This window comes from Buceros rhinoceros, unplaced genomic scaffold (assembly GCF_000710305.1).
Source record: "Buceros rhinoceros silvestris isolate BGI_N320 unplaced genomic scaffold, ASM71030v1 scaffold347, whole genome shotgun sequence".
Lineage (NCBI taxonomy): Eukaryota > Metazoa > Chordata > Aves > Bucerotiformes > Bucerotidae > Buceros > Buceros rhinoceros.
Genome location: NW_010423793.1, coordinates 70,766 through 86,546, shown reverse-complemented (window position 1 = coordinate 86,546; position 15,781 = coordinate 70,766). Strand labels below are relative to the sequence as shown.

Genomic DNA, 15,781 nt, shown 5'->3' with positions numbered 1-15,781 from the left:
CTACCTTGTTGGGATCCAGCTTTCTTTTGTCTACTGGAGCAGAGTCCTTAATCACTTCCACAGCATCCTCCCCAAAACACTGGCCATAAAATCCCTGGAAAGAAAACAGAATTATCCCTGATTGCTTTTAGTCCTTAACGCTATACTAATGATCTGTATGCCTCTAGGAGAAAGGAGTGACAATTTCCATGACTATTTCTGGGCTCCATAGAGCCAGTATGCTTTTCCATGAAGCTGACCAGGGCAAGTAATCTTCCAACAAAGATCAGTATGAGGTGCTCAAAAAAAAAAAAAAAAAAAAAAAAAAAAAAAAAAAAAAAAAAAAAAAAAAAAAAAAAAAAAAGCAGAACTCAAGGTAAAGTTATCAGAAAGGAACATTGCAGTTCCATGAAAAAGATGAAAAGATACCAAAGCAAGTATCTGTCATGCTCAAACCAAATCATTCAATATAAATAGCCCTGCCCTAAGATTCATGGGCTCAAGAGAATGGATCACTTCCATCATTATGCCGTCAAAAGCGCTACAGAGGAAAGGACATAAACAAAGGAAATAATCTATGCTATAAATCAGTTTGTCACTGATTTTTATAGAGCAGTAATACTATTAGAACTGTGTGGGTTCATTAGAATGCATAAGATAACTCTGAAGATCATATGAATACAATTTTTTTTCTTTACCTCTAATCTGTGAGAAATTTCAGGGAGTTTGGTAATTGCAGGCTCCTTATAAACAAATTCCTGTTCATCCAAGTCCCCAAATTTGGATCCATAGAAACCAACACGGAAGTAAGTTCCAAACATTCGCTTTTGACCCTAATTGATAAAAAGAAGAAGAAATTCACAACTACTTATCTTTTATGCCAGTGTTGTAGTATTTGGAGGCTTTTTTTACCCCGATGATGTACAAGTAAACCCATTAATGCTACATTTTCTCTATTTCAGAGCCAGTTCTATGTATCATCACTGTTGATGGATTAGAAGCACATGTTTGTGAAGAAAAGCTTAAAAATTAAGGGGACATTTGACTGAAATCTAACTTAAAATTTAGGCTATTCATGAAAGGACTTTTGCAAAACAAAATAACTTGTTATGTTTTCATTCCATCGGTTACATGTTAACAGAATTAAGATTTGCAATGAAAATTGTTAAGAACTTGAAACCGACTAGACTCAGCAATAAAATTCTTCTGCAGAAAGAGAAAGAAAGGAGAAGGACGAGTGCTGAGATACAGGCTTTTGTATTTCTTCTGTTTTTATAACTGAAAACATTGGTTTATTGACAATAAACTTATTTTTCTTAAATAGATGTGGTCAGGTGGAATCATGTTTTTATTCTAAGTCTGACCTGTTGAGCTATTTTTCTGTAGCTCTAAACCTCTTTTATATTAATCTTTGCTTTTTCCTACAGAGAGCACAGAACCTCTTTTCACTGTAGTCTGCTCTTTGTAGGTAGGCCAAAGCAGATGGAAGTGTTTTTTAGAAGTAAATGGATTGATTTCGTATGAATGGTTTTATTATCAGCAGTCGGAAACAGTGCAACCCAGCAATGTGCCTTGCTAGCAGTGCTTTGCCTCATGAGTACCTTATTAATAATGCTGTCAAAGGCCTTCTGTAGCTTGCTGTGTGTCAGGGTAAGCTTCCTGAAGTCTCTATGTGCTTCCAGTATGGGGATGACAATTTTGTACACCTCGTTCACAGTTTCATACAATTGTCCCTTGGGAGAAAAAAAAAAAATTAAAAAAAACAGAAGAAAAGAAATGACTCCTCGTGCACTCCGAAAAGAAAATAGATCTCCATTAATGACCTGGCTGAAAAAGGGATTTATGGGACTCATATTTTAATCTGCTATGTTACCTGTTTTAGCTTTCTAAAAAACTCATAATATTAATAGGTGGTTCTGAGTTTCAAACAATGAACTAAATCTAATTTAGATCTCAGATCTGTTTGGCTCTCAAGCCCAAATTCCTGTGTAAAGCACATGTTTTCTACTTAGGGTCTAGAAGAGTTAGAAAAGCGGGGGAGCAGAAGGACATGGATTCTTTTAGCATATACAGTTCAGGGCAACCAGAGCTGCATCTGGACAAAAAACCCCCAAATGATACCTTCAGAGATGCTAAATCATAGATCCTCTTTAGCACTACAGCAGTACGATGAGCTACCTGAGTATGAACATTGTGACTCTTTACATGGTAAGTGTACATTATGAGGCTGGTGGTTGTATGCTCTGTAAAAGCATAGAATTGACTCTTGCACACTTTCTAAAATCCATAGTTTAAGCAAGATCTTTTTCTTAAATGTACTATCCCATGAAAATACCAAGCAAAAGACTTGGTTCATGCCTGGGACAATCACTTTCTGATGATGCAGCCTGTAGTCTGCACAGTAGAGGCAGATACACGGCTGAGCTAGGCTACCTGAAAAGCCTAGGTTAGCCAACCTGCTGAGGCAGAGGTGGGTCAACCATAAGATATGTCTCTGATTCTTGTTGTTTGCAGTGGGGTAGATCTGTGGAGCTAGTTTAGCAGTAAGACTTCATTTCCTCAGGTGCAAGAAAATAAGTTATGGATCTGACCAAGGTAGCCCCACTCCGTCTCCTGGTTATTCCCCACTCACCGTGCTGAAGAGCTCTGCTGCTTGTTCCAGCAACCCTACGAGGCCACTTTCTGAGAAATACCTCCCAGAACATATACCATCTTCATCTGGAGACAAAACATCATCTGAAACAGCAGATTCCTCCAGCACATTGGATGAAATGTTCTAAAATACAGCAGAGCAGAGAAATCAGAAATCTAGATCAATAGTCTGTCATAAAGACTGAGGCAGAAACAGTTGCAACGTATTTATGTAACAGGAAGAAGAACGAGATTATACAAGTGCAGAAGCTTCCCATTTAGAAGGGAATATAACATCATAAATCTCTGCAGATGGCAGATCAGGAGTTTCACTACAAGAATGCTAAACCTTTTTCTTGCTTCAGTGTAAAAGGCAGACTTCTATAGGTCACTAATTGGCCCCTGGTGTTTGGATTTCCATGAAGCTGCAATGAGCTCAATCTCCCTCCCTGCGGGGGTCATAATCAATGTGCTTTTCCTGCTGCTAGTAGCTGGGGGTGGAAGATTCCAAGCTGCACCTCAGACCTCCTGCCACCTGCTTGAAGAAGTTGAATTTTCAAGTTGCTGATTTGACTTTTTCAAGCAAAGAACAAGCAGGACATAGAAAATAGTGCTCTAAAACCTGCAATAATTGAACGTTGCTTCTTGTTTCAGCCTCTGCCATATTACGTCTTGGTCCTGCAGAATTTACTTGTTTTCTTGTTAAAGTTAGCATTCTTACTGTGTGTTTAAATAAAATTAGATAAAGTACACAGTGCCAGCCACTGCTTGACATTCTAGACTATGAAACAACACGTCTACAGTTCTTCAGGATTCCTTTGAATAAATGACACTTGGTAGAGTCAATATTAAAAAAATTTACAATACATTGAAATATATGTAAATGAACATTAAAATGTATGTGCATACAGTATGGAACTAGTGTATGTAACTTTCAACAGCAGCAGAAAGGCTAAGCTTTGATTTGCTAGTAATTAAAAGGAGTTGAACTAGTGTCAGTGTCTCACTTCAGCAGAAATCTGTGATGACGATCTATCTGAGTGCAGGATACGTACCAGCTGGCTAGCTAGCTGAGTTCTTAAAGACATCTTTATAAAATGGCAGAGACACTGAGGACTGTTACTATTGATCAGATTTCAGATAAAGAATTGGCATCACACACCACTGGCAACATGGGCCTTTCCCCTTTGGGTTTCATGGTTGTATTTATTTCTCCATGGGTGAAATTTACTCCAGCAATGCTGCCATCACAGTGCCTAGTCGGCTGCTCTGGAAGGATGAGCACCAGCTTCAGGACAGCTTTTGCAAGAGTTAAGAAGATGTCTGAATTTCAACCAGAGGGAAAACTGTGGCACATTTTAGCACAACCAGGCCACTTTCTACCTATCAGTCTCAGTGAAGATAGTTACTTCAATCACAGTTATCCTCCCTGGCACATACCTACAGCAACCCACACAGCTCAATTTCTGGTTTCCCCTTCTGTAACAGTAGCCATTAAGGACTGTTTTCACAGAATACCATGTGACCTTTGGAGGTTTTTTGGTGGTTGTTTTTTGTTGTTGTTGTTTTGGGTTTGGTTAGTTGGTTGGTTTTGGGGGTTTTTTTGGTAGCAAAGGAAAAAGTTTAAAGGATTGATTTATTTATTAAGGTAACTGAGAAAGGCACGGACACCAATTATATCTTCTTTGCATTTAAATCTGTAATAACTGATGTTTTACAGTCCACACACTCTAGCAGGAGAGAGCCTTTATGACATACTCCTGGTGCTTTAGTGGACATGCCTCATCCACCTTTTGCCTTGATCTGCCTTTCATATTGAATGATTGTATCCATTTCTTGTATAATAAAGGCAATACCTAATTTACCATGTATGTCCTTAGCAGTTATTTTGGACCTCACAAACCTAGTTTTCTTTAAGGAAAAGAAACCCTTCTGTAAACTTAAGGGGCTTTATTGTGATCTCCAGCCTTTATTACCACATTAGATATGCCTAGGGTAGCCTGCAACCCAGATCCTCAAAACAGCACTGTTGAATTAGGCTACTGCTGAGCCCAGGCTAATTAGCCCTTAGCTTCAGCAGGTAGACACAGAAACTAAGTCCTTGTCTAATTAGCCACGTACTTTGGCAGGTAGACACACACAGAGTAAGTCCTTGTCTGTGGTAGCATAAAGTGGCTTTAAAGTCAGTCTATATACTATGTATACTCTCTCTAAGCCCACCTTATCACGTGCAAAGGGGATTTAGTGTGAACACAAATTATGCTCCAAGGGAATTTCATTGAAAGTGAGCCTGTTCTCATTTTGAAGAATAGTTTTGATTGCACAGAGGGAAGCATATACAGTTTTGTCTGTCACAGTATAAGGAAAAGTGTTACCCTACTAACAATCAGTTTTCTGGATGCCAACAGAGTCACCGCAGAAAACCGAGTTCTCATAAAGGCAATAATGCCCCAAAAGTAGATTCTATACAACAGCTGAATTGATTCTGCAAAACATTCTCCCTAATTAGTTCGAATGATTCACAATCATTGCAGTAAGCACTCTGTAAATGAACAATGATCTTCAATGGTTTTAGAGAACAGTGATAAAGGAGGATTCATCAGTGTATGGGAATATTTTAAGGGTTCAGCCATTCCTATTTTTAATAATGTGTGGAAAAAAAGCAGTAAAATCACTGAATACAGTTGAATTGCACACAAATTTAGTTCAGGTAAGGGTAACCAAAACTGCATAATCTGATAAACTACATATAAGTATCTGTATTTCAAAATGTCTAACAACAAAGAGTTATGCTTCAATCTATGTGATGTAGAAGAGTGGAAAAAAAAAAAAAGAAAACCCAAGAAAACTCTCTAAAAAAGATCAAGGTATTACTGAGCAAAGAGCTCAACAATGCCAAAAGAACCTGCGGAGCCTTTGAAGAGATAAACCGAGAGATACTTACCAGGCTCAAAGAATTTATGGGACATTTTAGCTTGACGTTTATGTGACTGCATATAGATTACAGTGGTTGTGCCACTCATCAATCAAAAGGGTGTTGGTTAGTATCTGGAGGACAGTCAAAGGATTGGAGAACAAACCTAAAAGAACTGAGTAGCTCCAGTTACTTAGATCATGAGAAAAAAGTTTGAAAGGTATGTCTGTCACAGTCGATAAGTAACAGCCTAGGAAAATGCATGTGATAATTGAGGACTTCTACTTAGCAAACAAGAGATTATAGTATCCAGCTGCTGGAAATAGAAGCTAGAGACAGCCAGATGATAAAGTACCAGTTTTCATCAGTAGAGCATAAATCATTGAAACAGCCTACCAAGAGTGGTGATGGATACTCTGCCAGTGTAATTTTTCCTCCCCATACATGCACGTCTCTTCTGCTTAACACAAGAAGGAATACACACACCAGAAAAGGCCATTCCAGCCTGTCAGATCCTGGGAGACTTTTCTTACCTGAAAGCTGACACTGCCCACTGGGAGATAGTTTCGATCTTCAAGCATGCTGAGGTACTCTGCCACCAGTGCTGCAGCATGGACCAAACACATGGCTGCTTCTGTGTAGCACTTCCTTTTGGTGTGCTTCTCTGCCATGTTCTGCAGCCAAGTCAGCCTCAAGTCAGGTGATGTCTGGTATCCTTTGGCAATCCTAACAACACAGAGCAGAAGGAAGGTGTGAATGTCACTTCCTCTTAAATAACAAAAAGAAGCTTTATAATTCTTGACCTGGGTTGAATGGAAGGAGATAACTGTCTTTATTCCATATAATTCATTAAGCACAGGGCAAAGTAAATGGTTAGGCAGGGCTAGGCAGGACACACAGGGGCTATGAGGAGAGTAAAACCGCTGAATCCAAGACTTTTCAGTGATCATCAGTCCCTGACTCCCATCATCACTCAGGTCTATGCCCACCTCCCAGTGGCTCCACAGCCACATGGTCACTCCTGAAGCCTGGGCCCCCTGTGAAAGATCAGCTGTGCTAAAGCGTGAATTTAGACAAACAGAACAGCTAGAGGGTTTGTTCACAGCTCCACAGCTTGTCCCTAAAATGATAAGCACAGTTCTTGTGCTCATCTCACTGCAGAATCTCCTCAGTAGCAATTCTAAATGGATCCACCTGTACATGAGATCCATGAGCATCTCTGGATCTTCCTGAAATTCCCTCATCTTCACCGTATCTGACAGGATGCTGTTCAGATTACACAGCAGCTCCTCTACCTGCAGCAATACAAAGATAAATATAAATATATAAATATAAAAATAAAAATACAAAAATAGAAAAATAGAAAAATAACAGCATATGCACCAGATGATGTTACTTTCTTTTAGTCCCTCTCACCCAAGGAAATGTCAGGATGCTGTACATCTACAAGACATGTTTTTCCATCTCTGTTCAATGCAGCAAAGACTGGTGACACAGCAAATCTTATGCATACACTTTAATTAATCCAAATTAGTTTGAATCCTTTGACCTGTTTATTTCTGAATGAAAAAAAACCAAACCTATGTGCTAACGGAGTTCAGATCTGTTGATCTGTGATGTGATAACAAAGCTTGTGTTTTTGTAAGTCTTCAGCACAAGCTGAATTACTGTAAGAATTTGAGCAAAGCTTCTGACAGCTGTCTGAAATGTTTTCCATTTTTGCTGCTGCCTTATGATTTCACAAATGGAGAGAAGTTTCCATGACACTACTTGTCTGAAAACACGAAGAATCAAATTCCATCTTGGAAAACTCTTACAGGATACTGATGGTTTCTAGAAGGAAGTTGTGCACAAATCTAAGAGATTATTCTCCCATAATGCGATTTCAGTGGACTCCTTAAGAGTGCATTCTATCAAATATACGTCCTCCACTACTTCCCCGCTTGTTGTTGTGTTAGAAATAAACTCATGCCATAACCCCTGCATCTTTATTTTCATTGCTTTGGATGACCAAGATCCAGGACTTGCTCCAGGCACATTCCTATCAGAAAGCTCCTGATAAAAGCCACAGATGTCATAAAAGATTTGACCTGAACGGGAAATGGAGTTGCCTGCATATCCACGTCTTCCTCTGCGTAGGCTAGGATGGTTCGTAAGGACCGTCGAAGGAATTCTTCATTAAACTCAGGTGATTTTCCAACCAGAGAGGCTAGTGACATGGTCACCTGCATCTTCACTCTTGCAAAATTCTTTCAGAAGAAAAAACAAAAACATGAAAGAATGATGGCTGCACTGCACCGTGCGTATCGGTTCACGTATCTCTTTCTACCATATAAACCAAACTCACCTTCTTCTGCCCACACTGACTGTATTAAACTCTCTTCTCACATGACTGGCCTTTGGTGCATCAAAACCAGTCCCATTTTACCTGGTTATGCCAAAGATCTCTAATTCTGACACATCTGTACTTTGTGGCTAGAATGTTCCTTGGCTTGCTTGAGACAAAGGGAGGTCAGAAGCACCTCTTTCACCTTTTGCATAGGCCAGTGGCTGTGTACATCAGGCCAGCCACAGAGAACAAGGAGAAGCAGGACTGGTAAAACATCATGGAAACAAGTCTGGAAAGCAAAAGGCCTCTGGAGGCTTCATCTGGTGATGCATTAACCTTGCAAGGTGAGACACCTTGTGGTGTCTCAGAGGCATATTTTCCTCATGCAAAGCCAGTGCTCCTTACATACTCAAGGCTTTCAAAGTAACAACTAGGGAAGAAAATGCAGTGCAAGATCAGATGCTATCCAAAATGCTAATGCACATTCTCTTGTGCTACAGCATTGTGAACATACATGCATAACATAAGTATTTTGCTCCATATGTGTGGTAAAAATCAGAGCCTAGTCCTGAAACCAAGGAGCCTGTGAAGAATTCCCGTTGATACAAGCACATGGTAGTTCTACTGAGGTTGTAATTGCATTAGACTAGAACTTGCCTATGTTTAAGTAGTTCTGACAAAAGAGTGAAAAAAAACCCCACATGACAAAATGAAGAGTGTTGCTTGTGTATTAAATAGTTCTGCTATGAAAGGCCTAATGCTGTTCCCTTTGAACATGCATTTACAGATGTTGCAGGAAAAGTCAAATCTTCCTAAACAAAACAATGATCAATAATTAAAACTACTTTCTGCCTACACTCCTAGCACTTCTTCCGGCTCCAGTGTGTGAAAGAGCAAATCATGTGACTGTTCATCTGCAGATGCTTTGCAATTGCTATCACAACTTCAGTTTTAGTTCCAACTGATCACAAAAAAAGGTGGCAGAAAACATGTTGCTGTTCTTAAAATCTTACACTGGTAGAGCTGAAGCTGTATCTCATGAGGAGATAAAGAGTGGCACAGGCTTGAGTCCGTGTAATATCTATACTGCTGCTGCAGTGATGGAGAACTCTTTGACACAGGTCTGCACACTGTTCAACCTCCTCTTCAAAAAGGAAATCTCCAAACTAAGAGAGATAGAGAAGAAAATATTCATTACTCTTGTTTCTGACCTTTAAAACATAATCAACTTAGTGCACAAAAATCAGAAGATGCAGACAAAGACTAAAGTTTGCAAAAACTACATTTTATACTTTTCTTTTTTTAATTTGGACTTCTGATTGCTATGATGCTATAGGTTCCATTTGCAAGTTTTTCTCCAGAGAAGAAAGGTTTAAAATTAGTATTTTTGTTTTGAAAAATGAGCATCAGAAAGAGGGAGAAAAACAAAATTTCTCAGGGTTCCATGGCTCCAGGAGCTTTTGAAAAACGTCATATATTGCAGAATTCTTAGAAGAATGGAGAGTTGCTATTTTCAGATATATAATGGTTGAATGGAATGGAAACATGCAAATACTTCCTTAAGCATAAGGAGGAAGTTTTTTAGCTTTTTGCACCCATGCCCTACCCTTCCCCACCCTCCAGCGTGTTCTTCCTCCTATAGTGTGCCACAAAGCTTACTCTGCCCCGCTTTGATGACAGATATTCTTTTACAGTGTGTCCACGATGGACATAGCAGACAATAATCCCAGGGGACAGGATTTCTGGATAAGAAACTCTCACTGTAGACAGCACAGATGAACCAGTACCCTATGTACATATATAGGACGCATGTGTGAGCAGAAGACAGGATATTATTTCTCATTTGCAGGCCCATTTCCAAGTTCTCAACCTTTCTTCACTCCATTATCTCACTGTTTTATGGCTGATTTATATTACAAGCGAGCTGGCACAGGGTTCTATAATTTTTATTTGTAAAATAATATCTATACACCTACAGTGAAATGGAAATAATTGGAATGATTGCTTCATAAAATACAGGACTGAGTCAGCTTAACTAGAAGTTATATTTCAATAACGATTACTTCACAAAATTCATTATTGTAATTGGAATTCAGCTTTCAAAGATAAAGGACAATGAAAACATAAATATGAGTTTCATAACTACTCAGATATCTACCCTGTAATTACGCTTTGTCAGCCAATCTGCATTTTACAGCAGACAGGCATTAATTGGAGAGAGGTAGTCTGTTTGTCACTTGCATTTTAGAATAGTTTAGGAGAGAAAAACATTTCATGGATTTTTCCCTGGTGGAACTGCTTTTCTTTGTAGGACAATGAATGTTAAACAGATTTTGGAGAGTCCTCATGAAGCACCTAAGCCATTATGACCCATTATAAAAATGTTGGGTGAAATTCTGTCCTCATGTAGGAGGACAGGTGATACAGAAATAAAAGCAAGATTAGAATTTGGCTTATTTTTTCAGGCAGAATGATGAAATATGCCAACATCTTAGAATCTACTTAGAATTTTGCAACCTATCTCAGATGTGGAAACCCAGAATGACACCCCTGATTGCTGAAGAGTTAGCTTTGATTTCTCAGCTGCCCAACTGGTTGGAAACTAGTCCTGATGATATGATAATTTAAATCTGACTGTATGGAATCTGTGCAATCCCTGCCATCAAGGTTCCTAATTAAAATCAGAATGTATTTGAAACATAATTGGTGAATTTTTTAATCTTTTTAGTAGTAAATCTTCTATATTTAACAGTAGGCTGCTAAAATCACAGGATTGTTCAGATTCATTTACTCTGTCTCATGTTGTCAGTGAATTAACCTTACAACAGCTGTAGAAGTCTCTTAAAGACACCACAGACAGTCATTTGTATTACCACATGTAAAATATATTTAACGAATGCCAAAGGAAAAATGGTAAGTGAATGCACACATTTGTGCTCTAGAAATGCTGCTGGAAGCATGAAAACAGACGTTTATGAAAACAAGAGCATACCTTAGCAATGAGAGCTCTGAGTGTGGCAAAGCAATGAGTCAGGTAAGTGGTGCTCTGATCACAGCCAAGAGAATTTACGAGGACCTTCAAAACTCCTCCCAAAAGATTGTCCCTGCACTCTGCCGCAAAGCTTGCCTACACATGGAGGAGAAAACCAACAATAACTGCATGTATTAATTCAGCAATGAACGTAGGAACTGAAGTTCCGCTCTCCTGTCCATGAGACGCATCCAGGAGTTCAGAGATCGCATTTTTCATTTGTTAACATCTACTTTAGAGGAATTTCAAAACACTTTTGTAGTGATCAGGAAGATGGGGGGAAGATGTCCCAAATATTTCTCAATATCTGCAGCCCCTCCAATGCGTTTTTTAGCTCAGCCAGCTTCTTCAGTGATTCTTGAAGCTCTGTCCACCAACTGTCCGATCATTCATGTACCTTGAAACAGGAAGTTATCCTGTAGTGGGCAAGAACCATCCTTTCCCTTATCTCCTTGTGCTCTGATTTCTTGAGCATATAAGCGAAATAGCACACTTGTATGATCTGATCAAACCCACAACACAAAGAGTGGGGATACAAGGTTCTGTCAGCAGTGTCACGCAAAAATCATTCCCAGGGCTACAAGGGTCTAGATCTAAAAGCTTTTCTACTAACAGGTTTTCAAGAACAAAGTTTTCTCCTCACTATCTATGAATATGCATGTTCGTAGATATGCATGGTGGAAGATACTTTACTGTGCTGAGCATTCTGTGGGAGACAAGGTTAAATCCTTTTGTCTCACAGGATCATACATGCAAGTATGACCAAAGGCCACCAAGCAGTCCATTTCCAAATTACTATTATCTTCAGATAAATTCCTAGCATAAACGAAGGTTTTTCTTTCCTCATCCTCTACAAGCTCCAGCATCATAGTAAGACAGTGGAAATGGCTTTCAGCAACATCTCCTGAAGACAAGGGGTAGATATTCCTTTCATTCACAGTAGTGCTATGCCTTTCAGTAAAAGGGGCTTGGGGCAACAGGAAAAGGCAGCAGTAATTCCATCTTTGGATTCATTCTTCTTCATTTTTTTCCCCTTCAAGATTACACAAGTTTACAGAATATGTTTAATTAAAACATTTTGCACTGTGTAAGAAATAAAAGGAGAAGCTAATCTTGCTTCCACTGGCTTCTGAGGGAGCAGGGATTGGTACAAAGCCAGCTCTGCCATTTCCCACCTGGATGATGTTCTCTTGCATATCGAGAATGATCAGATTAGCTTCAGTAGCCAGGTTTCCACTGATCAGAGCTTCTTGATCTAGCTCAGCTTTTGTCCTGAAAAAAGGAGTTCTAATTAAAGTATGCAGAGAGCACCCCAAGAGTCAGATGGCCTGCTGTTTAAATTAAGCGAAAATACAAATGATATCATTCTGGACAAACCCGTAAGAGCACACAATGAAAACATTGTTCAGAGATGTTTCTGAAGAACTATGGAATCAAATAAGGAAAGCTGATATTGTAAACAGAAGTCCCAAAGGCCTGAAAATCAGTCCTCTGGATAGTTCAAATAGATGCTTCTTGCATCCTTAGTAGCAATCTGTGTAATAGCTCTTCTGCCATCAATATCATGTTCAATTGTTCAATGAGCTACGTAGTAATTTCTGAATGCATTGCCTGTAGCAGGACACCAAAATTCAAAATGGAATAAAAGGCTACTGATCTAACAGTTCCAGGAAAAAAAAATAAGAACAGCATGCTTGGGAAAAGGGGAAATTGCTTCAATGCCACAGCAGTAGTGTTTAATGTGGGCAGTTTAAAATGTTGATTCTTGAGACCATAGAGGACATAAGACAGAAGGTCCAGCAGCTGCAGGTTCAATACAGCAGTGCCCCACCCACTTAAGAGAGGACTGAAACGTTTGTAAAAGACAGAAGGTAGGGGTAAGGCAATGCATGATACCCTCTTAGTGGAGACTGAAGGAGGAGATCTTGAACACAGCTTCTCTCCAACTGAATGCTGGAAGCATAACTGCAGCTCCTAACAGAAATGTCTTTTCAGAGATTCCTTCTATGCCAGAAACATGAAGGTGAGGCTTTGTTCTTTTTCTTTAACTGCTCAGAAAAGGGCTGTTGCATGGTCAGAAGCTGCTCTCTAGAGCTTTAAATCAGAGCTGCTTTGACTTGTACCAAAATTCCCAAGGTGCATTTCTGTGGCTGGAGCAACACCCTTAAAATTGCACTTCTGAGTGACTTCAAAATCTGTGTCTTCTCTGCTACGTTCGCTTACCTTTTCTGCCTAGTGAAGTATTACCCAAAAGGAAAACCAGAAAAGTAAAGAGCCATCCTTTTGGGCACAACCAGATAATTCTGGAGAGGGCTAAGAAAGGAAGTGAGGGCAGTTGTATTGTTATTAATTACAATGACTCAAAGCAATGAAGAAGAGAAGGGCCTACCAAAAGGCTGGTGCTATCATGAAGCCAGGCATCACTAATTATGAATAAGAACTGAACAAATTAAACAAACAGCATACCATTTTCAACAACCATTTAGCCTTGCACACTAACCATGCTGACTGGATCCTCTCCACCAGCACATGTAGCTTAAAGCTGCAACTACAATCCCAAAGCATGCTGGACTCAAGGAGAAGCACGCTGAGTGAAGCCGAGTGCAAATCTGCTGTGCCACACACTACCCGCTAACACCTTACTTACAGGACATACACACTAAAGGGATCCAAAAAGGATGAGAGCAAAAATCTTGCACAACCACAGTGATGAATGCTGCATGAAACAGACAGGGCTGGACATCATGCAGAGTTTTACCTATATAACCAGAAGTTTTATCTGAAGTGGTTTAACTGAACTATTTTAAAGAGATATTGTAGAGCTGCTGCTTGAGGGCTGTTTTTTTCTGATTTCAATGAAACTAGCTGGGAGAAAAAAAGCTGCTTTCAGATCAAAATAAGAATATCCACACAGGATCCGCACCTCTTCCAAAGTTCTGGTAAATTCCAGATTAACAATCTTCTGTTAAAAAATGTATGTGATAATCATGGATGACTACAGAATCATCTTCCCCTACTCTTGCTAACTCTTCTCTATCTAACTCCTCTCAATTTTGACACAGCACGTCAAACCCAGCACAACAGATTTAATGTGGCAAAACTTCCACCACAGTACTGTATAGCAACACCAAAATAAATGTCACAGCAAGTCTCTGTGGAGTATTTGATACAACTTGTACCAATAACTAGTGTTTACCACACTGCTATTAAGAAGGAAAAAATGTGTAGATAATAATTTAAAGTTCTCATTCAACTATTTTTGATCTCTTTGTTATGTCATAGCAACAGCTGGATACTTCTGCTACATAAACACTTTCTAGTTCTTTTTTCACAGAGGAGGGAAAGGATTGAAAGAGTTGATTTTGTAATAAAACATCCTAGAAGAAAGAACAAAATATAAAAAGCCCAAATGGCTTATTTCTAGCAAAAGCAATATATATTTATTAAAAGACTTACTTATCTTGTCTCTCATTTGCCTGCCGCCAGTGAGTCTGCTCCTTTCTCCAGCGCAGGTTTTCATTTAGCCCCACTGATCTGTCATTCCCTGTAAGTACAACATATATTAGTGACATTAAAGCAAAAGGGGACACCTGAAGCCTCATAGTTTATCAAAAGAACTAGACATGTGTCTGTAGCAGTTTATCAGAATTAAAACCATTCAATTTTTCAGCCTCAGGGCTCTAGTAAAAGGACAAGACACCATAATTTTTTTTAATCTAGGATTTTTATAATATTAGCTTGCTTAATGTCTTCAAAGGCCAAGACAAAAATTATTCCATTTATTAAATGGAAGCACCATTTTGCTATGAACAATTTGTTCTTACTGATAGTTTTGATACCATTTCTTGGTATTAAACACAATTAAACACAATTTCCCAGAATGTCTTAAATCTTCCTGGTTGGCCTCATATTCCTTCACCCAAGAAGAGCTCAGTCTTAGCTACACCTTGGAGAGCTGAAAACTAATAATGGTTTTATCCACAGCAAAAGCAAGAAAGGTCTGCAAAGGAAAGAGGTCTGTGGGTGAATAATGTAGGGATGAAAATAGAAAGTGTGCATAAAACCCAAAACACTCATTTATATCTACAACCTCTTGAGATCCTCTCAAATACGTGAGGGAAGAGAGGTATGACATACCAGCTGGTATTCTGCAACGCTTCATCATTTCTCCTCTGGCTCCTTCACCTCTCAGTAAAGCCTCTTCTAATCTGGCTTTAACATCTCGTGATTTCTGGAGTGCTTGGGTGCTAACTTTATCTGAGCTTTGTTTGCCCTGAAAATAAAGTCAAAACAATCAACACCAATGCCTCCATCTTTGGACAGGAGTCCAAATTGTATCTCCAGAACCAGATGCAACAGGAGTGACCTGTAGAGAGGGAAGAAAGCAATGAATATGATTGACAAATATACAAAGGCTGATAAAGTGTTGCAGATAAGGATAGTATATGTCTGATATGACATATGCATATGAGAGAGTATATATCTGAAATAAACACAAATACGTGTTGCGGAGAGAGAAATTTCATTCAGAAAGAAGGTTATTTGATCCATTTCAGACAGACCCTGTCAGAGAGGAGAGTCCTGATGTCTAGTTCCAGCTCTTGGCTAAAAGGTCATCCTTAGCATCCTGTCCAGTACTTACAGGACCTGTCAATATATTGCCCACCAAAAATAGCCCTGAGGAAAAAGAAAATAGTAAAACAATTAAAGCCAACTTCATAGGACTTCCTTGGAGGGTTTGGCTGCACTTTGTTTGAGGGTCAGTGTCAGTTATTTTATCTGAGTTAATTTGTCCCGTTGCAGCATAATTTTGACAAGAGCTCATGTAACAATTGTCAGTAGCAAATTTCCCCTGGACAGCTGGAAGGCAAGAGAAAAAAAAACCTAAATCAAAACA

General features: G+C 39.1%; 1 protein-coding gene across 1 annotated transcript in view; it reads right to left on the bottom strand.

Moving 5' to 3' along the window:
* DOCK8 (dedicator of cytokinesis 8) overlaps window positions 1-15,781 on the bottom strand; it is a 72,098-nt gene that overhangs the window by 4,459 nt on the left and 51,858 nt on the right. The window contains exons 31-42 of the mRNA XM_010140531.1: window positions 15,022-15,157; window positions 14,341-14,428; window positions 12,060-12,156; window positions 10,846-10,980; window positions 8,867-9,019; window positions 7,615-7,773; window positions 6,719-6,819; window positions 6,058-6,250; window positions 2,612-2,755; window positions 1,581-1,712; window positions 678-812; window positions 5-94 (exon numbers count right to left, since the gene is read on the bottom strand). Of these exons, the coding sequence (XP_010138833.1) occupies window positions 5-94; window positions 678-812; window positions 1,581-1,712; window positions 2,612-2,755; window positions 6,058-6,250; window positions 6,719-6,819; window positions 7,615-7,773; window positions 8,867-9,019; window positions 10,846-10,980; window positions 12,060-12,156; window positions 14,341-14,428; window positions 15,022-15,157 (1,563 nt within the window). The remainder of the gene's footprint in view (window positions 1-4; window positions 95-677; window positions 813-1,580; window positions 1,713-2,611; window positions 2,756-6,057; window positions 6,251-6,718; window positions 6,820-7,614; window positions 7,774-8,866; window positions 9,020-10,845; window positions 10,981-12,059; window positions 12,157-14,340; window positions 14,429-15,021; window positions 15,158-15,781) is intronic.